This window comes from Hemiscyllium ocellatum, chromosome 35, assembly GCF_020745735.1.
Source record: "Hemiscyllium ocellatum isolate sHemOce1 chromosome 35, sHemOce1.pat.X.cur, whole genome shotgun sequence".
Classification (NCBI taxonomy): Eukaryota; Metazoa; Chordata; class Chondrichthyes; order Orectolobiformes; family Hemiscylliidae; genus Hemiscyllium; species Hemiscyllium ocellatum.
Window position 1 is genome coordinate 23,986,906 of NC_083435.1, and position 21,847 is coordinate 24,008,752.

The 21,847-nt window shown below is 46.1% G+C and overlaps 1 protein-coding gene across 1 annotated transcript in view; it reads right to left on the reverse strand.

The window, feature by feature from the left end:
• Positions 1-6,588: 6,588 nt before the first annotated feature.
• LOC132832391 (cytochrome P450 2K1-like) overlaps positions 6,589-21,847 on the reverse strand; it is a 35,276-nt gene continuing 20,017 nt past the window's right edge. Inside the window, exons 6-9 of the mRNA XM_060850348.1 lie at positions 16,568-16,709; positions 13,248-13,435; positions 12,780-12,921; positions 6,589-7,304 (exon numbers count right to left, since the gene is read on the reverse strand). Of these exons, the coding sequence (XP_060706331.1) occupies positions 7,129-7,304; positions 12,780-12,921; positions 13,248-13,435; positions 16,568-16,709 (648 nt within the window). The 3' untranslated portion in view covers positions 6,589-7,128. The remainder of the gene's footprint in view (positions 7,305-12,779; positions 12,922-13,247; positions 13,436-16,567; positions 16,710-21,847) is intronic.

Below are 21,847 nucleotides of genomic sequence, written 5' to 3' on the forward strand. Positions count from 1 at the left end.
CACCATCAAGAGAAGAGCTGTCAACTGTTGTGGTGACATGGTGTCTCAGTGATCAGCGCTGCTGCCTCACAGCACCAGGGACCCGGGTTCAATTCCCACCTCAGGCGACTGTCTGTGTGGCGTTTGCACATTCTCCCTGAGTCTGCGTGGGTTTCTGCCGGGCGCTCTGGTTTCTTCCCACAGGCTAAACATGTGCGGGTTCAGTGAACTGGCCATGCTAAATTGTCCCATAGTGTTCAGGAATGTGTAGGTTAGGTACATTAGTCACGGTAAATATAGGGGAATGGACAATGGGTTTGGGTGGGATACTCTTCAGAGGGTCAGTGTGGAGTTGTTGGGCCAAAGGGCCTGTTTCCTCACTGTAGAGATTCTCTAAAATCCAGTCAGGGAAATCAACTGGTTGGCAAGTTTAGATTTCACGGAATGCAGGGAGAACTAGCCATTTGGAGACAGAACTGGCTCAAAGGTAGAGGACAGAGGGTGGTGGTGGAGGGTTGTTTTTCAGACTGGAGGCCTGTGACCAGTGGAGTGCCACAAGGATCGGTGCTGGGTCTTCTACGTTTTGTCATTTACATAAATGATTTGGATGCGAGCATAAGAGGTATTGTTAGTAAGTTTGCAGATGACACCAAAATTGGAGGTTTGATGGACATTGAAGAAGGTTATCTCGGATTACAATGGGATCTTGAGCAGATGGGCCAATGGGCTAAAAAATGGCAGATGGAGTAATTGTACCAGCATCCAACACTTCCTCTGGCAGCTCATTCCATACACACACGACCCTCTGCATGAAAGAGATGCCCCTTAGGTCTGAGGGGTGTTATTGTGGCTGTGACATTGATAAGGAACAGAGACTGTTAGCGAGGTGTCTGTGATAGATTATAGCGAGGCTGGAACCACCCTCCAAACGTGTCTATCCTGTATCCCGCTGATTGCCACCAGAGGGGGGTGTTGTCCCCATAAGTGGAGGGGGCCCCTATCAGATTCAGGCAGGTCGGAGGGATGTGAAAGGTTGTGACAGCAGCAGAACGACGTTGATGCAACCACCATTCAGCAGCGTCTGAGTCATTAAAAGGTACAGCCCTCAAGGGAATCCCACCTTTAGAATGGAAAGGAACGTGTGCACAAACCCAGCAGCCAGAGTAGCTGACCTATGTCAAATAAAGGAAGGCATTAAAATGCAATTCTTTCTTAGTCGAGGCCACCAGGTTATACCCAGGACCCCAGTCAGATAAGAGCGACATCAGAAAAACAAGCAAAACCAATATAATAACTGCAAAACCAATCAGTTGGGGACATCTGCGGCTGTGGGTTTTCCAGGTAATGCAGTAGGAATCAATAGATGTTCTCCTTGGGGTGGTCCTCCCTTGCACTGCGCCCCCTGGTGTCCATACGGCCTCCCCTTGACCTTGACTGCTGAACGGGTGACCAGCAGGACGAGGAACGGGCCTTTCCACCCAGGCTCCAATGTGCCCCGGGCCTAATTCTCAGGCCTGGTGTACCTGTCAATGTAAACTTTGAAGAGTTTTATTAAACTGATGCAAATATTTCCCACTTGTCCAAAACTGTAGTGGCAGCTATATTGGTTATTGGGATCGTTTTGATTCATCTATTAAATACATCCATTACTATTAGACAATATTGATAACAATGTGCGCGAGGTGATTCTATAAAAGCAATTTGTGGACAAGTAAAAAGGCCCACCAGGCAAGGAAGGGGTTAACCACCGCAGGGCATCCCTCTTACAGCGTGCGTCTTGTTGGTTTACAAATTAAACAAAGCGTTAGCTCTTTTCCTGGCTGTTTTCTGGAAATCTGGGTGGCACCGTGTTTGTAACAGAGTATGAACCATTCCCTCCTTGCCCAAGTGTGTACAAATATGCACATCATCAACTACAACAGGCAGCAGCAAAGAAGGAACACAAACCTGTCCAGCAGGGGTCACCCACATTTTGGTTTGAGTATTGAGGGAGTACTCTATTTGAGGCCACAGTTTGTGCTGTCCAGCAGAGAGCTTCCCCTTTGATTTCTGTACCTTTCCCAGGTCTGGCATACCTGTCCCCATATTGTCTCTATCTGGGTGTTGCTGGGGACCCAATGGGACTGGAGGTTTGAGGGTGTAAGGCTGCCTGCTTGGCAGCAGCATCTATCTGCTCAATGCTTTGGAAACTGTACCAGTTGCCTCAGTGTGAATCGAACATCTTAATAACTGCCAGACTGATTGGACAACACAGGGTGGCACGGTGGCACAGTGGTTAGCACTGCTGCCTCACAGCGCCAGGGACCTGGGTTCAATTCCCGCCTCAGGCGACTGACTGTGTGGAGTTTGCACGTTCTCCCCGTGTCTGCGTGGGTTTCCTCCGGGTGCTCCGGTTTCCTCCCACAGTCCAAAGATGTGCGGGTCAGGTGAATTGGCCATGCTAAATTGCCCGTAGTGTTAGGTAAGGGGTATATGTAGGGGTATGGGTGGGTTGTCGCTTCGGCGGGTCGGTGTGGACTTGTTGGGCCGAAGGGCCTGTTTCCACACTGTAAGTAATCTAATCTAAAAAAGCATTACTATAACGCCATCCCGTGGGTGTTAACAATCCTTTATGTTCCCACAAGGCTCTGTAATCGTGGGTCACCCCAAAAGCACAATGAAGAGTCAGTATATATTCACAGATTTTCCTTTTGCCAGGATGCAAGCGTGTCGATCCCTGCATTTGCTCCAAGGTAACATTAAGGACACATCATTCCCTCATGGCCATATTTCCACAGTTAAAGCAAGGGCCTGCCATTTGTCCCTGGGGGATTTCACTGTCTTGTTCCCAGCCTCAAAGGTGTAGCACTGGGGCCTGTCTGTCCCCATCTGCAGGGTCCCCCCTCAGGAAAGAGTTGTTCAGCTGTGGTCGCTGGGTGGGCATCTGAGGTAGATTCCACTCCCAGTGAGTATCCTGGCCCCAATTAACCCTGACAGGGCTGAGGCACACAGCACTTGGGATCGCGAGGTTGCTGGATATAATCGGTGTTACCTGTAACTTGCATCGTGGTTCAGTCTGGTTCTGGCCATCCCAATAGAAAACCACCATTTGTCTCATTGGCGACTGGGAAATCCTCAACTAGTTCATATTGTGTGTCCGGATCATGTCAGTGACACCAGGAGGAAAACATTGTAAAAGCAAAGGGTTAAACAAAGGTGCATCAGTTCCTTGATTATTTTTTCAATTGTGGGCTGTATACCACTTCCATCAGACAGATGGCCACTTATTTCAGTCCTATAACACAAGCCATCCATATTCAGGCTGCTCCCAGAATCTCACTGAGTTTATATCTGTATCACCCTTGGACATACTGAGCAAATTGGGCTGGTTTGTTCTTGTGGTCAGGGGGCATGCCTCATTAACATCACTCTGATTCCCAGGAAGGCCCCTGGTTTAGGATGGCACAGGCCACTCATCCCCATGATATCGGCGATGAAGGTTGGACGCTTCATTTTCAAAAGAAGGAAAGGTTTGTAATAAGGGAGGGTGGGATCTATCAGGAGATGTTAGGGGCTCAGTAGGTATCCAGGAATAAAATCCCCATCCTCATCCCTATCAGCGTCATCCCCATCCTCAAATAGGGTCTGTATGCCAGACATAGGCTGGGGATTCCAAGTGGAATCTAAGTTCTTTATTTCACAGCGTTGTTGCTTTAACCCTGTTTGTATATTCCTCAGCCTTCGTCGCCTTACACTGTTTCACACGGCCCTTTTATTTGTTCATCTACCCATTCACAGTCAGCTATGAACACCTCCCACCTTTTGGAAGTTCCATCTACTATACACACCTCTATTCCTCAATCACAAGCTGAATTCCTTCAACTGGCCAGTAAGGTATCTTTCCATTCTTTAGTTCGCAACGAATCAATGCGGCCTTGCTTCAAATTACCCATGAGGCAATGAGGCAGGTCACTGACAATGTGTGAAGGAATAAAACCAAGCAGTCCTGCCTATTCATTCTGATTTTGTGATTCAGGGCTAATACAATTATCAACTGGAAATTCATTTATTCAGTATTCAATATTTAAAATGAAAAATGTACACAGTTTCCAACTCTGAAATCCATTATCATTACCTGGTTCTAGTCCCTTAATTTAAATCCCAGATTAGGTTCAGTAAGCGGTCCTGACCAGTCATTGCTCATTGACAATGCTATAGGCCGTGAAATGTCTACAGCTGCCTTAAAGGGACTTGTCTACTCACATGGTAACAAAAAACATCTAATGCACAAATAATGGCCGAATCCAAAGACACGGACATTAACAATAGGATGTTAATTTTGTTACATGATTTATCACAACCTAATGTTGAACTGAAATTACAGTTGTCAGTGAGGGAGAGGAAATTGATATGGAATAGAGCTACGACTAGCACATCACAATGACCAATGAGACACGGCAGTCTTAAAATTAAATGGAAACAAACAAGTCTGAAATAAAAATTAAATCTGCTGGCATCATTTTCTGAAACCAATGCTGTTAGTTTGAGATATTTTGGATCTATCTTTATACTTCCAGTTTTCCAAATTAAACTAAATTAAATAAGGTTCATGCAATTCCTCCACTCAATGAGCAAATATTAAAGTCTCAGGTGATTTTCCTCAATGCCAGGCTTAGATTATAACTAAAACTGCAGAAATGTGCTCTCATCCTGGGACAGAATGATGCTGCACCTGAGGCCCAGATTCAGTGCTACTGCTTTACTTCCTTCAATCAATTCTATGACAACGTTCTGTGTTGAATCTACACATATCTCTGTGCAGATCTGGACTTGGATCTCTGCTCCGAGAACATGACTCCAAGTTATACAGCATTGAAACAGACCCTTCAGTCCAACTCGTCCATGCCGACCAGAGATATCTTAAATTAATCTAGTTTTTGTGGGCGGCACGGTGGCACAGTGGTTAGCACTGCTGCCTCACAGCGCCTGAGACTTGGGTTCAATTCCCAACTCAGGCGACTGACTGTGTGGAGTTTGCACGTTCTCCCTGTGTCTGCGTGGGTGTGCTCCGGTTTCCTCCCACAGTCCAAAGATGTGCGGGTCAGGTGAATTGGCCATGCCAAATTGCCCGTAGTGTTAGGTAAGGGGTAAATGTAGGGGTATGGGTGGGTTGCGCGTCGGTGTGGACTTGTTGGGCCGAAGGGCCTGTTTCCACACTGTAAGTAATCTAATCTAATCCAAACCCCTCTTATTCATACCCATCCCAGATGCCTTTTAAATGTTGCAATTGTACCAAACTCCACCACTTCCTTTGGCAGCTCATTCTATAAATGCACCACCCTCTGTGTGAAAAAGTTGCCCCTTTAGATCCCTCGAGTCTTTCCCCTCTCACCTTAAACCTATGCTCTCTTGTTTTGGACTCCCCTACCCTGGGAAGAGACATTGCCTCCTCCACCTTATCCATGCCTCTCGTGATTTTATAAACCTCCATAAGGTCACCCCCTCAGCCTCTCAAACTCGGAAGGAAACAGCTCCAGCCTATTCAGCGTCTGTTGCTCAAACTCTCCAACCGTGGCAACAGCCTTGTTAATTTTTTCTGAACCGTTTCACAACATCCTTCCTAACAGCAGGAGGATCAGAACTGAACGCAGTATTCCAAAAGCAGCCTTCCCAATGTGCTGTTCAGACACGATATGATGCGATTCAGTAATGTAGTTAGCAATGAGGCAGCACCAAACGATAATGAATATATATCTAGGAGTTATCTGACTGTACTGTCACACCACCCACTTCTGCACTTTGAGTTCCATTTTCCAACTGAGCAGAAACCTGCGGTCATCCGGAACAGAATGATGCTGCACCTGAGGCCCAGGTTCAGTGTTACTGCTTTACTTCCTTTAGTCAATTCTTTCGTCCGTCCAACAGGTCGGGGTGAGACGGGTGAAAATGATCTTTGGCAGTAGTATGAAAGTATGGGGAATTGAGAGAATGTTTATACTGATGTCAAATGGTGCAGAATCAAAGGAGAAGATTTTTAAAAAAGATTATAATGTTGTCTTTCTCCATATTAAACTGATTCGAAATTAACTAAGATTGGTTTTCATGTAAGCATAACTGAAAATGTGTTGCTGGAAAAGCGCAGCAGGTCAGGCAGCATCCAAGGAGCAGGAGAATCGACGTTTTGGGAATGAGCCCACAACTTCATCGACCTATCGCATTCTCAGCTACCCTGCTCCCCGACCCCACTCCCCTCCCATTTATCGCTCAGCCCCTTGAGCTGCCTTGGGCCACAAACCTCATTCCTGATGAAGGACTGATGCTCCATACATCGATTCTCCTGCTCCTCAGATGCTGCCTGACCTGCTGTGTTTTTCCAGCACCACACTCTTTGACTCTGATCTCCAGCATCTGCAGTCCTCACTTTCATAATACGGCAACATTCTGTGTTAAATCTGCACATATCTCTGCACAGATGTGAACTGGGATTTCTGCTGACTCACTATTTGATCAATAACTTAGTTAGCAATGAGGCAGCACCAAACGGTAATGAATATATACCCAGGAGCTATCTGACTGTACTGTCACACCACCCACTTTGAGTTTCATTTTCCAATAATGACATTGCACTAATTGGAGTTAGAGCACATTTATTAGATATTTAATCATCACATCCATGATTAACTTTATGAGATATTTAGATTAATCTGACAGAGTTTTCAGCTCCCTGAGGATTGGTATGTGATTGGGTAGGAGTCTGACTAACGTAAGGTGGTCTCCCTCATTCAGAATCAGTGAAACGTGCTGGTTATTGTTAAAGAACAAGGCTTCACCATTCGGTAGTTGTAATGTATCCATTTGAAAGCATTTCGATAACCCGATTAAGTCAATGCTACGTGTGTAAAGTTTTCTCAAAATGAACGAGTTGGATTGGTTGAGTGGTCAGTGGACTCACGCCTCTCGATGGGATTCCAGCTTCTTCATACAACTGGAGAAAATGTTCCTTGGAATTGTTATCATTCACGGGAGAGTGTTTCGGAGACAAGCTGATGGAATTACGATTTGTGCAAACAGTAAACGATTGTGTCGCAGTTAGCGAAGAGATAGGATAATCGATTCCCACCTTTATAAACCCAGCAGTGAAAGACCGACTGGGCCTGTCGCTGGGTCCCATCAGCGAGACACAGCACAAACCCGGTGGGTTTTCGGGAAGGTCACTAAGCCGATTCCCGGGTTAGTGTCCAGGTCGGTCACTGATGGGGCCTGGAAATGGAACTTCTGCAGCAGGGTGGTGAAGAACAGGAAAAGCTCCACTTTAGCCAGTCCCTCACCAGCACACACCCTCCGACCTGAAATAGAACAGGGACAGTCAGTACCTCACACACACACACACACACAGACACACGTGCACACACACACACACAGGCGCGCGCACACACACACACACACACACACACAGAGTTCATTCATAAACAGGTGGAGTCCATTCGGTTCCTCGACCCCCCTGCCCCTTTCAGTAAGATCCTTGCTGATCCTTTCCCTCCACTCTGCTCTCCCACACAAACTATTATGATCCCAGCTCATCTTATTATTCTGTTAGGAAAGAAGACAGGGAAAGTGACTGAGGATTGGGAGCACTTTGGGCTGTGTGATTGTAATTTCTATTAGTTTTAATACAGTTATGGAAAAGGATAGAACTGATCAAACAGTTAGAGTTCTAACTGGAGTAAGGCGGAGTTTGACGGTATTAGACAGGAACTTTCAAACATTGATTGAAGGAGGTTATTCACAGGTAAAGGGATAGTTGGATAGTGGGAGGCCTTTAAGAGAGTTCAGAGATGGTATATTCCTGTTAGTGTGAAGGGCAAGGCCGGTAGGTGTACAGAATGCTGGATGACCAGAGAAATTGAGGCTTTGCTCAAGACAAAGAAAGAGGCATACTATCAGGTAAAGCCAGTTGGGATCGAGTGAATCCCCAGCAGAGTATAAAGGCAGTAGGAGTATACTTAAGAGGGAAATCAGGAGGGCAAAAAGGGGACATGAGATAGCTTTGGCAAATTGAGTTAAGGAGAATCCATAAAGGCTCGATAAGTACATTAAGTGCAAAGGAGTAACTGGGGAGAGACCCCTTAAAGATCAGCAAGGCTGCCTGTGTGTAGAACCATAGGAGATGGGTGAGGTATTAAATGGAGATTTTGTGTCAGTATTTACTGTGGAAAACAACGTAGAAATGGGGGAACTTGGGGGAATAAGTAATGAAGGCTTGAAAAGAGTTCATATTACAGAAGAGGAGGTGCTGGAGGTCTTAAAACACACAAGGAGAAATAAATCCCTGGGAACTGAGCAGATGTTTCCCAGAACTTTGAGGAAAGCTTGGGAAGAGATTGCTCAGACACTTGCTGAGATATTTGTATCATTGATAACCACGGGTGGGGTGTCGGAAAACTGAAAGTTGGCTAATGTGGTGTCATTGTATAAGAAAGGCTATGTCAGTGGTGGGTAAGTTGTTGGAGGGGATTTTGAGGAATAGGATTTATATGCATTTGGAAACGCAAGGATTGATTAGGGATAGTCAACATGGCTTTGTGCATGGGAAATCATGTCTCACTAACTTGGACACTAAGGGTCTTTCTCCATGCTGTATGACTCCAAGACTCTAAGTGAAATCCCAGGCTGAAACCATAGGAACAGCAGTGTGTCATTCAGCCCAACCAGTCTGTTCCACCATTTAATGACTGATCTATTGACTAATTCCATATCCCTTAGGTCCATACCCCTTCAAGTCTTTGCTTAACAAAAATGTATCCATCTCAGATTTAAAACTAAAAATTGACCCAGCATCAACTGTAGTTTGTGGAAGAGAGTTCCAACCATCTACCACCCTTTGTGTGTGGATGTGCTTCCTAATGTCTCTTCTTCAGACAATTAAGATAATAGCGAATTAACCAAACAATTTCCATACAGCAAAAATGTAAAGGTTTTGTAAAAATCAATCCCATTTATTCCACTAAGGTGCCTCGACAGTACTCCCATCAGAGACAATTCCCTGCCCTGTCTATAGAGCTTAAGTTAACATTGATGCTGTGACTTTAATTCCCAGTCTCGAGAATCTCTCAGCTTCTTCTTGGTGCTGGCATCCAACTGAGCATAGACTTTCTTAGCTTCAAATGACCATTTCAGGGTTTTAACTAAGCAAATCCAGTCTGGAACTTTTAAACTAAACCCCTTAAACTGAGTTAACCTTTTTCTTAAAATTAGTACCCCCCTTTCTGGGGAGCAACTGCTTTATGCACCCAACTTCAGCCAAGGCTTCAAGTGAACTGATTTTCCCAGCATCTTTAAGACCCTGATGATTATTGCAATAGTGTCTTTCTGACTTGCTGTTTTGGTCTCCTGATTTATTTTCTTCCTCACATCCTAAATCTTGCTCAGAGGCTTGTACATAACACCCATCAGGGTCTTTTAGCCTTTGCCATTCATTGATTCTACCCACACAGATTCTGTGCTTCTGACTCTGTATCACTACTTGCTATCATTGTAAATTAATTTCTTATTGAGAGGGCAACCCAACGCCCTCCGCCAATCTGTCTGTCCATTCAATAGAACGTGTCTCCTTGGAGATGTAGCTCCCAGACTTGATCCCCTAACAGTTACATCTCTGTGGCACTGGCAACATCATACGGAGGCACGGTGGTTCGCACTGCTGCCTCACAGTGCCAGAGACCCGGGTTCAATTCCTGCCTCAGGCAACTATCTGTGCGGAGTTTGCACATTCTCCACGTGTCTGCGTGGGTTTCCTCCCACAATCCAAAGATGTGCAGGTCAGGTGAATCGGCCATGCTAAATTGTCTGTAGTGTTAGCTGAAGAGGTAAATGTAGGGGAATGGGTCTGGCTGGGTTGCTCTTCAGACTGTCGTTGTGGACTTGTTGGGCTGAAGGGCCTGTTTCCACACTGTAAGTAAACTTAAAAAAACCACATCAAGTTCAATCTGTGCTACTAGCTCATTTACCTTGTTTTGTACACTGCACACATTTAACTGCAACACCTTCAGTCCTGGGTGGGCCATTCCCGTTCTGACAGTTGTCCACTTGCCTGCTATGCCTGAAGTTATATTCCCAACCCCGTTCCATACCCTCTGTCCTACTACTTGTTCAGGAAACTTTAATAACCTCTGATGTGCCCTTCTCCACCTTTAGCTAGTTGAACATTCTTGTGACCACTCTATTTAGCCTTTCCACTGAGATCCTGGTCTTATCCCGGTTCAGGTGGAGTCTGTCCCAACAGTGCAGTTCCTTCCTGTCCCAATACTGATGCCAGTGCCCCACAAGATGGAACCCCTTTTACCCCATACCACTCCTTTAACCTTGCGTTTTCTTCCCGAATGTTTTTAACATCCATCTCAATTTGGGCTCGGGTCATAATCCAGAAATTATAACCCTCGAGGTCTCTTTCCTTTAACTGAGTTCCAAATTCCTGATATATCCAAACAGGACTTCTTGCCTATGTAACAGTGCCAACATGGACCACAGCTATTGGATCCTCCCTCTCCCACTCCAATATCCTCTCAAACTGATTTGAGACGTCCTTTACCATGGCACTGGGCTGGTAACAAACAATGCATGACTCTAGATCCTGCTCTCCAAGGATGCCATCTGTATCTCTACCGTTTCTCTCCTTTGCTCTCCCCACTTGAATGGCCTCCTATGTCCCGGTGCAGTGCCCAGTTTGTTCCTGGTAGCTGTGGAAGCACATGACAGGACTGCATCAGGGAGGAGGGAGCTCTGTCCCCATCAGACAGAGGGCAGTGAGACCTTTCATCCTCTCCCTCGGACAGATGCCCAGCTTGCCCTTGGCAACTTTCTAGCAAGTTGGCACCTCAGTGGTTTCGAGAGCCACCTCCTGCTCCAAGGTCATCAGTACGGTGACACCCACCACACCACCATTGCCCCCGTCTCATGCCCTGTGTGTGTGGGGGCTCTCGGTTCTCGCGACATCAAGAGTGAGTTTGTTCAGACCACAGTGCCCTCTGTCACTGCACCCCGGGGGCTCTCTGTCTGTCCTACTTCCAACCTCCAAAGCTCTACGGGCTCCTCCCTTCCTTCAAATGCTTCGTGTGAGGGTTTCCGTAATTCAGGAGTACAGCCAGCTCTGCACTGGACGGGGTAGTGGGCACCACCATCATCAGCTACCAGCCTGCACCTCATCCATACAGTAGTGCCCCTGGTGACCAATGCTAGCCTTACATTAATGGTTCTATGGCAGTCAAAGACATGGACCACGGGTCATAGTCTCCTCTGTCACACAGATATCCACCTTAGAAGCTGCCTGACCGAGTCACAAGGATGATAACCCCTGAGAAGGTTCATTTGTAGGTGATGCCTCAGTGGTAGTTTTTTGGAGATGCGTGATCTGAAGCAGGAATTCATAACCTCAAAGGCTGGCCAAGAACAAAGGGCATTGGCTACGACAGCAAGAAAATTACACAGGACACAATCTGCTCCATCGGAGTCATTGGGCTCACTGCACTTTCAGAGAGAGGCCTCATAACCCAGTTTCTGCATATGGGTCAAATATATGTATAATATATAGTGATCAGTAACATCCATGGGTTTTCAACACAGACGGTCAGAGAGAGACAGAGAGAGACAGAGAGAGAGACACACACAAAGGCAGCAGTCCGTGTTTGCTCTGTCTTTCTCTAAAACCCATCGATGTTTGTGAACACCTGCCTCCAGAAACCCAGTCTCCAACCAGCCAGAACTGACCCAGGGTGAAGCCAGGTACTAACTGCTGTGGTGCTGGCTGCAGAGCAGTTTTTGGATGAAGATGTGATTAATTATTTGACTGTTATCTGACTGAATTGCTTCTAAGGCAACACTCTGCAGAATCTTCTTTTAATGCTTTCTCCAATGGATAGACCATGACATCATGAGAGTAAAAACATAGGCCATTCAGCCCATTGAGCCGGCTCTGACGGCTGGTCTGATAATCCACTCTGCTGCCTTTTCACCACCAGCTTTGATTCCCTCACTTACCTCAGCCTTGAATAGACTTAATGACCCAACCTCTGTCACCCTCTGCAATAAAGAACTCCATAGACTCACCACCCTCTAACAGCAACAAAATTCCTCTTCATCTCTTTGCTAAATGTGCTCCCCGTTATTCCAGGTTCTGCCCTCTGGTCCGGGACTCTCCTATGATGTTAAACAGCCTCTTTGCACCTACTGTGTCTTGTGTTCAGACCTGAAAGCAGTTCAGACCTGAAAGGGTTAATTGACATCATGGGATGCGCTCCTCCCATCTAGTTATAAAGTGTCAGCATTTGTACATTCAGTCATGTTGATCTCCCTGCAGTTGCTGTATTTTTAGATTGGACCCAATATCTCACAAGAGGAAATCGTAGTATCTCAGATATGATGCAACTAGTCATTCAGTAAGATGTAATAAACCTAGTTACTGTACATCGAAACTAAGGCTGCCTTCTGCTCAAGACGTTGTGTCAGTCTCCTTCCCCATTGGATGTCAGTAACACAGATGGATACCAATCAGAAGGATCGGTGGCAGTGAATCAACCCAAGATATCTCTCGTGGTCCCAGCAGGAAGTGGAATGTCCCAGATGGGACCAGCAACAGTAGCAGCAAGATACAAGACCATGCTCACCTTGTACAGTTTACACTCACGCTAAATGCTAAAGCATGTCTAATTGTGACATTGTGAAGTTCCTGCCTGTTCAAACTAAAGATTGTTCTCAACACTTCCTCATCTCACTTCAGAAATGGAAATATTTAACAACAGGAATACATGTCCCTCTCGTCCAGTTACCTGCAGAGAAAGGCATGAAGGCATCTCTCTTCACAAAATTCCCAGCAGCATCCAGGAAGTGAGCCGGGTTAAACTCCTTTGGAGTTTCCCATTGAGTTTTGTCATGCAGCACCGAGGTCAGGACAGGAATCACGTACGTTCCCTGTAAACAAGAACAATAATTTGGAAAGCGTTTCGGAGCCTGACTTCAATGGAGAGTGAATGAAGTGGGATGTGTGACCCCAGTGTTGTACCTGACCCTGTTAGTTTCCAGTGCTCAAGGCTGGGCCCATACTTATTTTAAATATCATTGGGATCCCCCCACTATGAAAATTGCCACCCCCCGATTCACTAATTTCCAAATCAGTCCCATTTAAAATTTGTTTCTTTTCTTTCTCTGTCACTTTTTATTTTAGTTTGAAGGTACTTCCAATTACTCACAGACACAAAGTGTGAAACCCTCGGCTGGTTTATATCATTCAGGACTACCTTTGGAATGAAATGTCCTTTCACGTGTGTGTCCTCGGTTGTTGAATGAGGAAGGTTCATGGGGACGATGTTGGCAAATCTCTGGATTTCGTGAATCACAGCCTCAGTGTAAGGCATTTGCTTTCGGTCTTCGGTTACAGGGGCTCGTCCGGCTCCTATCACCTGATCGATTTCTTCCTGAACTTTCCCTGCAATAGAGAAAGCTTGGATTGGGGAAACTGTCGTCAAACAACGGGATAGAAATTCATCAGTGACAGAAATTAGGCATGATCAATTTGCCTGATGTCCCCCATGCGATATTCATCAACTTCAATAAACACAAAAGCCAAATACATACAACAAGGGATTGATTGTATTTGGGTCACTGTGTGCTAACCTTCAAGATCAGTTTTATCATTTTATTTTTCACTCATGGGATGGGCACGTTGCTGGTTCCGCCCATTCCTAGATGCCCCTCGAGAAGGTGATGGTGAGCTGCCTTCTTGAACTGCTGCAGTACACCTGTAGGCGTGAGACTTGCAATGCTGCTAGAGATGGAGTTCCAGGATTTTGACCCAGTGACGTTGAAGGAACAGGGATATATTTCCCAGTCAGGATGGCGAGTGGCTTGGAGGGGAACTTGCCATGTATCTGCTGCCCCTGTCCTTCTAGATGGACTTGGAAGGCTGTTTACAGATTTTTGGTGAGTTGCTGCAGTGCATCTTATCGATGGGACACACGACTGCTACTAAGTGTCGGTGGTGGATGGAGTTGATGCTTGTGGGTATGATGCCAATCAAGCAGGCTGCTTTGTCCCTGGGTGGTGTGATGCTTCACGAGTGCAGTCAGAGTTGCACTCATCCATTTACTTGTGAAGACAATTGGACAACACTTCTAAAATAATTCCATGCTAATTTTGGAGTGACAGATATTTATTACCATTGAGAAGAATTCCATTGTAAGTGGATTTTTACTGAGCCTAAATTTCTATGAAAATACCTGCTCGGCTCAGAACTTACCCAAGACAGGAGGACCCCGGGTGGAAACATTTTCGGGGTTTCCTCAAAAGCAGCTCAGAAGGGGTCAAAGGTTTCAGGTCCCTGGACTATGACCAAGCAAATAGGAGACAGTGTGTTCAGGAAGTAAACAAACAATTCAAGAGAGGAGCAAATTCCTGCCGAGGCCGGAGTCTAGACTGAAAACAACAAACGCTGGGGATCACAACGGGTCAGACAGCAGCCATGGAGAAAGAGGAAGCTGACTTGTCAAGGCCAGATGACCCTTTGTCAGAGCTGAACAGCTCTCCACTCGAAACATGAGCTTCCTCTCTCTCCATGGATGCTGTCTGACCCGCTGTGATCCCCAGTGTTTGTTGTTCCCAGAACAATTCGAGAGAGTTCATCGGGAACACAAGGAGGTGAAGTTCAAGTATCAAAGAGATCGGATAAGGAACTAAACTCTCTGACCCCTGACCCAAGTGTGGCCAAATCATCAGGTCACACTTGAGACTTAATGCTGAGCTATTGACAACAAGCCATTCCAAGGGACTGCCTGTGTAAAGGGATTTAGATCAACCAATGGCTTAAGGTACTGTACCAACAGCATGCATTGTATTGCAGGAAATATCTTGCCAAGTTGAATGTGAGAGAGATCGTTCTGCCCTGAATTACAATGAGAGACCTTGGTGACGTCCAGGAGGCCCGCCATTGCTTTGTTCCCTCATGCAGCATGCTTGTCTACAACCAGTTACATTGAGATCAAGATGAAGGAAATCGTTTTGACATTTTCTGAAAGTTTGCCTCGCCCTTGCTTCTGAAATGTGTTTATTGGTATCATTGGCCATTCTCATCTGCGCAAATCCTTATCGCCATCAGTCCAATTCCGCCACAGTCAACTGTTTGCCAAGTGAATCTGGGCTGAAAGACGCTCAGCCAGTTCTTGTTGGGTTCCTGATATTTCTGTAGAAACCCTCAGAATATTTAAGAAGAATTTAGATGTGCACACGCGATCCCCAGTGTTACAGACCACACCAAACCCGTTCAAAATATATTAAGAAGATGGCCTAAACCCCCAACATTTTCTTATTTTTAAAGGCAAGTGCATTCTGGATACAATCTGATTGGTCAATCTACCAGGCTTGAAAGAAAACACACTTTATTCTTAAAACCCTGTTCAAATACAGACAAATAAGAAATTCTAAAAATTAATTTAACTGTGACTCTATTGAATTGCTTAATGAGATAATATATATGCTAACTACCACTGATTAGCTGTTCCAAGGTAGCAACATCCCATAAACACACCCTTGGCAAAGGCAAATTCAGTGAAACAGATTGTCTCACGTGCAACTCTCCAGTCCATCCAGAGATAACTCAGAGAGAGAACTTGAGTGTTTTGCTTTCACAGGGAGAGATGTGTAGCAGCTTCCAAACCCCAACACTACTGAAAGTTAAACTAAAATCCTGGTTCTGTGGGAGCTTGACACCACCCCTTCAGGCTGCTTCTCTTGTTCCAACATAAAAAAAAACAAAGCTCGCTGGGCTCAGAGCAGACCACTGGGCTTCAAGTTTCCAACACTTGCTTTCAAAAGAACAAATCCTTCTTAAAGCAACATCTCATAACATCAGGTAAACATGGCTCTGGAAATTGAGATTAGAATAATTTGGTGGCTAATTCGAACCAGCACAGACCTAAAGGACCTTTTATTGTACTGTAGAGCTCCATGACTCTTAACTCCAATCATCTGTGTGTGAAGTAAGGTGTGTGGTACAGTCTATTTGGATTTTTGGATTTTGAACTAGTGGCATTTGGATTTTCCTTGTGTCTGAAGGGGTTTATTGATTAACTCGTAAGTATTTCTGTCACTGTGGTAAGTTTTCTTAAAGTACAGTATTAGAGAAAGAGAGAGACGTCCTGGAGCGTTTTGTTTACCTTTGGAGAGTTTATGAGCGAAAAGAATAAACAGAGGAGCATATTAGGCTTTCAGACAGAAGATTCCAGAATGTGGGGGGAGGCTTAGGCGAGACATCCACAGCATGAGCTTTATGGCGGTTTTGACATTGACATCATGTTGTTATAAGTGTCACACTGGGTATAATCTCTGAATCTGCAGTGCACGTCATGCCTGGGGGAGTTACCTTGGGTTCAACTCAATTTCAGACTCACTCACCATCAGCTCTTCCTGAGAGCAACCAGTTGAGGTGTTACTGATTAAAATGACCAATTTCACACTGACCATGGGCCTAGTTTACTACTGACCTCGATAGTCCTGTCCGTATGATCAAGTAACAGATTGGACACCAACAACAAACTAACAAACACAAAGTTAGTGATTCCCTTACTCTGGATACCCGGATATTTCATCATGAGAAGGAGTCCCCAGCACACGGTGGTAGCAATGGTTTCTGTTCCAGCACCAAACAGGTCAATGATTGTAATCAGCATGTCCTTCTTCTGAATTTCCAAGGCTTGGCCTTTTGATTCCTTCAAGACAAAATAGAATAAAGGAGAAGCTGCCACATTCTTGACAGAAATATTTCAGTGCAACCGGACGCAGCAGGAACGGAACCAAATAAATTCCAGATGACACAGTCCAGCAGCACTTCCCAGGAGGCTCCAAGGCACTGAAGGTGTCACCGACACAGGGAACGGAGCATCAGCAAATCAACTTCCCAGCTCGGGGCGAACATACCCACAACTACGGCAGGATAAAAGAGAAGGTACCACGTTCTTGGGGGAAATATTTGAGTGTGTATGTTGCTGGATGGGTCTGTGTCATTGGGGGCAGTGGCTGTCTTGCTCAGAGTCAGGATTTCATGAATTCAGGCCACACTTCACAACTCTGAGTGCACAACCTCAGCTGAAATTTCAGCTCCGTTCTGAGAGGGTGCTGCACTATCTGAGGTGCTGCCTTTCCCGTGGACTATTTAACTGATTAAACACAGGGTGTAATTCTGGTCTCCCTGCTCAAGGAAGGATGTGGTGAAACTTGAAAGGATTCAGAAAAGATTTCCAAGGATGTTGCCAGGGTGGAGGGTTTGAGCTATTGGGAGAGGCTGAATGGGCTGGGGCTGTTTTCTCTGGAGCGTCGGGGGCTGAGAGGTGAACTCATCGAGGTTTATAACATCATGAGGGGTATGGATATGGTGAAAAGCTAAGGTCCTTTTCCAGGCACGGGGTGTCCAAAAGTAGAGGGCACAGGTTTAAGGAGAGAGGGGCAAGATTTAAAAGGGACCGAAGGGGCAACTTCTTCCCACAGAGGGTGATACATGTCTGGGCTGAGCGACCAGACAAAGTGGTGGAGGCTGGTACAATTATAACATTCAAAAGGCATCTGGATGGGCATATGAATAGGAAGGGTTTAGAGGGATATGGGCCAAGTGCTGGCAAATGGGAGTTGATTAATTTAGGATATCTGGTCAGCATGGAGCAATGGTCTGTTTCGATGCTGTACATCTCCAAGACCCTGGGTAGATGTAAAATATCATATTATTAATCTAACAAGGACAGAGAAGTCTTCACTGGTGTCTCCACCAATGTCTACACTTCTACCAAAAGAGTGATCTGGTCATTATCACTGTTGTTCATGTGGGGCCTTGCTGGACACAAATTCATGAACTCGTTCCCCTGTTTTACAATAAATGTCACATTTTAAAAATTGACCCTTCTCTGTAAAATGCTTTGGGACATGAGCCTGTACACGAAGGCAGAGCCACCGAAAGATGGTTGACTCTTTACTGCCCTCTGGACAATTTGGGAGGGGCAATAAATAGACAGTACAGTGGTTATCACTGCCTCCCCACAGCACCAGGGATCAGGGTTCCTTGGGTGACTGCGTGGAGTTTACACGTTCTGCCTGTGCCTATGTGGGTTTTCGCTAGTAATTCCGGTTCCCTCCCACAGTCCAAAGATGTGCAGGTTCAGTGGAATGGCCACAGGAAATGCAGGGTTACAGGGAAGGGTAGGATGCTGTTCAGAGGGATAGCACAAACCCAATGGGCCAAATGGCCTCCATCTGCACTGTCCGGATTCGATGATTCTACCCCCTGTGATGCCCACATTCTGTAAAAGAATTTTTCTTTGAAAAGAACTAGCTGTGTCGGGTAGTTTGGGGAGGATAGTACATTAGAGGATGTTCGGTTAAGTCTCATAAAGGTTGAACTGCAGTACACTGCGATTTGAAAGAGATGGTTTAGGTTTGTGGGAATGGGAGAATGGAAGGGGCTGAATGTAGGCTGATTGTTCTCAAAGCCCGATTGTGAAGTTGTGATGTTGTGGGAATGTCACAGGGATTACTGATTCAGAACCCCAGGCTCGTATTCTGGGGGTATAACTGTGGATGCTGTAAATCTGAGAGAAGACCAGAAAGTGTTGGAGAAACTCAGCAGGTCAGGCAACATCTGTGAAGGGTGAAACAGTGTTAACGTTTCATGTCTGGCCTGGCCCTTCTTCCGAACTAATATTCTGGTTCAGGTCCTGCCATGGCAGACTGCAAAACCTGAACTGAACGAAAATCTGGAATTAAAAGCTAATCGAATGGCAATTGTAAAACTCTTGTCATTGAAGCCAATCTGATTCATTAATGTCCCTCCGGGAAGAAAATTGGCCATCCTTACCTGATCTGGCCTACATATAACTCCAAACCCATAGCCATGTAGTTGACACTTAACTGCCAATTAAATGAGCAAAAAAGCTGGCCCCATCCCATGGAGATAGAAATCACTGTAAGGATGTTGTCAGCTACTTCACAGAGAACAGTCTTCATGAGTTATTGAACGAAGAGTTATTGAAAGGGTGGCACGGTGGCTCAATGGTTAGCACCGCTTGCCTCACGGCGCCGGGCACCCAGGTTCGATTCCACCTTCAGACAACTGTCCATGTGGAGTTTGTGCATTCTTCCCCGTGTCTGAACGGGTTTCCTCCGGGTGTTCTGGTTTCCTCCCACAGTCCAAAGTTGTGCAGGTTAGGGCGGATTGGCGGTGCTAAATTGCCCCGTTGTGTCTATGGATGTGCAGGCTAGGTGGATTAGCCATGGGAAGTGTAGGGTTGCAGGGATAGGGGGATAGGGGGATGGGTCTGGGTTGGATGTTCTTTGGAGGCCTGATCTATGATTTGAACTCAAACACAAAATGAAGTGCGAGCAGACAATGGATTGGGAAGTTGAAATCAGAGATGGGGCACCTTCCCTCTCCCTATCGCTCAGAGTAAAGTCCTTTGCTTGGTCATGAGGTGCCTGAGCATGAAGAATATCCCTTTCCTGATATTTGTCACCCATGAGTCCCAAGGTGGAGGGTAAGGACAGACTTGGAGTTCCTGGCCTCCCAGGAGTACGATACCTGAGGTGGTAGGGTAAGGCCTTCAGCTAGGCCTTGGCTTCAGAAAGGCTCCTGTGGACAGGAACGCTGCCCTCTGACCTCCTCGCCTTGAGCTGAGGGGAGCCCAACTCTGCCGCACGCTCTACCATGGGGTCAAAATGTCCCATGGCCTCCAAAGGCACTTCCTTGGGTTTGGGGGATTGGGGGAGGGGCACGGGGAGAGAGGTTGGTGTTGATTAAATCCCACCCACCCTGGGGTCAGACTTTGGGAGGCAGCCGTTGGTCTGCACAATATCCGAAGTTGGCACAGCCAATCGAGAGGCCCCTTAGAAAAGAATCAGACAAAGTCTTCGGCTCTTTATTGTCAGGGAGTACAAGGGTGAGGAAGTGACCTTAAACCTCTATACCGGGGGAAAGGAAGCCTGGCATAGCTTCAGCTGGTGCACTGTATCCATTGTGACATTACACTTTGAGAAGGATCTTGGAGCTGTGCGGTGGGGGCAGAATATTCCGTGAAGAATAAATGTATTCCTGAGTATTGTACCTATTGCCGGGATTGCAGAGAGACTGTGGGAGCTGGGGGCAGGCAGGGGGGTGGGGGGGCGGTGGTATGCGCATGGTGGGGTTGGTTTGAATGGAACCGTTCAAAGGCATGAATGGTTTTGTTTGGAAGAGTAAAGTCAAACTGGTGTTGGGGGGAGGGTGGGCCGTCAGTCAACTCGAGATTTCAGGTGATTTCCAAGAGACCCCGCAGAGCTGACAGGAAGGAATGTCTGTTTTACCTGCACCGTCTATTAAGTGATGGGGTTTCCACTCTAAAGACAGCGGAGGAGAGAGACTCAGAGTAACATTCGATAATGAGTGGACAGGAAGGGTCAGGGGGCTGTTGAGGCTGGATCGTTATGTGTATGCAAGACTGAGATAGGAAGGTTTTGAATCAGTGAGAGAATCAAGGGTTATGGGGTAAAGAGTCAAAAAAACGTGGCGCTGGAAAAGCACAGCCGTCAGGCAGCATCCAAGGAGCAGAAGAGTTAACGTTTCGAGTATAAAATTTTCATCAGGAATGTGTGCCCTCATGTTCGAAACGTTGATGACCCTGCTCCTCGGATGCTGCCTGACCTGCTGTGCTTTCCCAGTGTCACACTCTTCGACTCCGATCTCCGGTATCTGCAGTATTCACTTTCTCCAAGGGGACATAAATTTAAGGTGAAGGGTGGAAGGTATAGGGGGGTCGTCAGGGGTAGGTTCTTTACCCAAAGAGTGGTGGGGGCATGGAATGCGCTGCCTGTGGGAGTGGCAGAGTCAGAATCATTGGTGACCTTTAAGCGGCAATTGGATAGGTACATGGATAGGTGCTAAAGCGAGGACAAATGTTCGCCACAACATCGTGGGCCGAAGGGCCTGTTCTGTGCTGAATTGTTCTATGTTCTATGATTGCGGGGTAAAGGCAGACAAGTGGAGTTGAGGCTATCATGATCTCACCAAATGGCAGAACAGATTTGATGGGCTGAAAGGCCCATTTCTACTCCTATGTCTTACGGTCTGTGGTCTTATTTGTAAGAGGTGGATAAATACTTGAAGGGAAATGAGTGGTAGAGCAGTGGGGAAAGAATAGGGGAGTGAGATAGCTCTACCTGGGAGCAGCCATTGATTCGATGGGCCAAATGCCCTCCTTCTGTCCTGTAACACCCTACAATTCTCTGAAGGAAAGTTGTCTCTCCTGTCTAAGTTCACCATTAGACTTCAATCCACTCTGGCAGCACAGCAGAGATGAAGGGCTGGTCTTAATGGATGTGAGGTTTAAATTCATTTGTCTCAAAGAGATTGACATCCCAGACAACATGAGCAGAGGACGGCTCCAAAGCACTCACCAACACATCCAGGTGTAATTTGAGGGACGTTATTCAGGGAAAATAACGTGTAAAATAAGTAGAAGCTCCTCACCAATTATATTCTGAGAAGACATCTCTCTCACATTGTAAATTGTGAGATGAAAACTCATACATCCTTCAGGGATGTGTAATTATAATGTCACTGGAATCATCCAGATCCCAGGCTAATGCACCCATGCCCCTAAATGTGTTCAAAACCCACCATGGCTCATGGTGAAACTTCAATAAAAAATCTGCAGTTTATAGCTGGTCTTATCGTGACCATATAACAACTGTCGATTGTTGTAAAAAAAATCCATCTGGTTCACTGATAACCCTTAGGGGAAGAAATCTGCCAATCTTACCTGGTCTGGCCTACATGTGACTCCAGACCCACAGCAATGTGGGTGACCCCACTGGCCTCTGGGTAATAAAT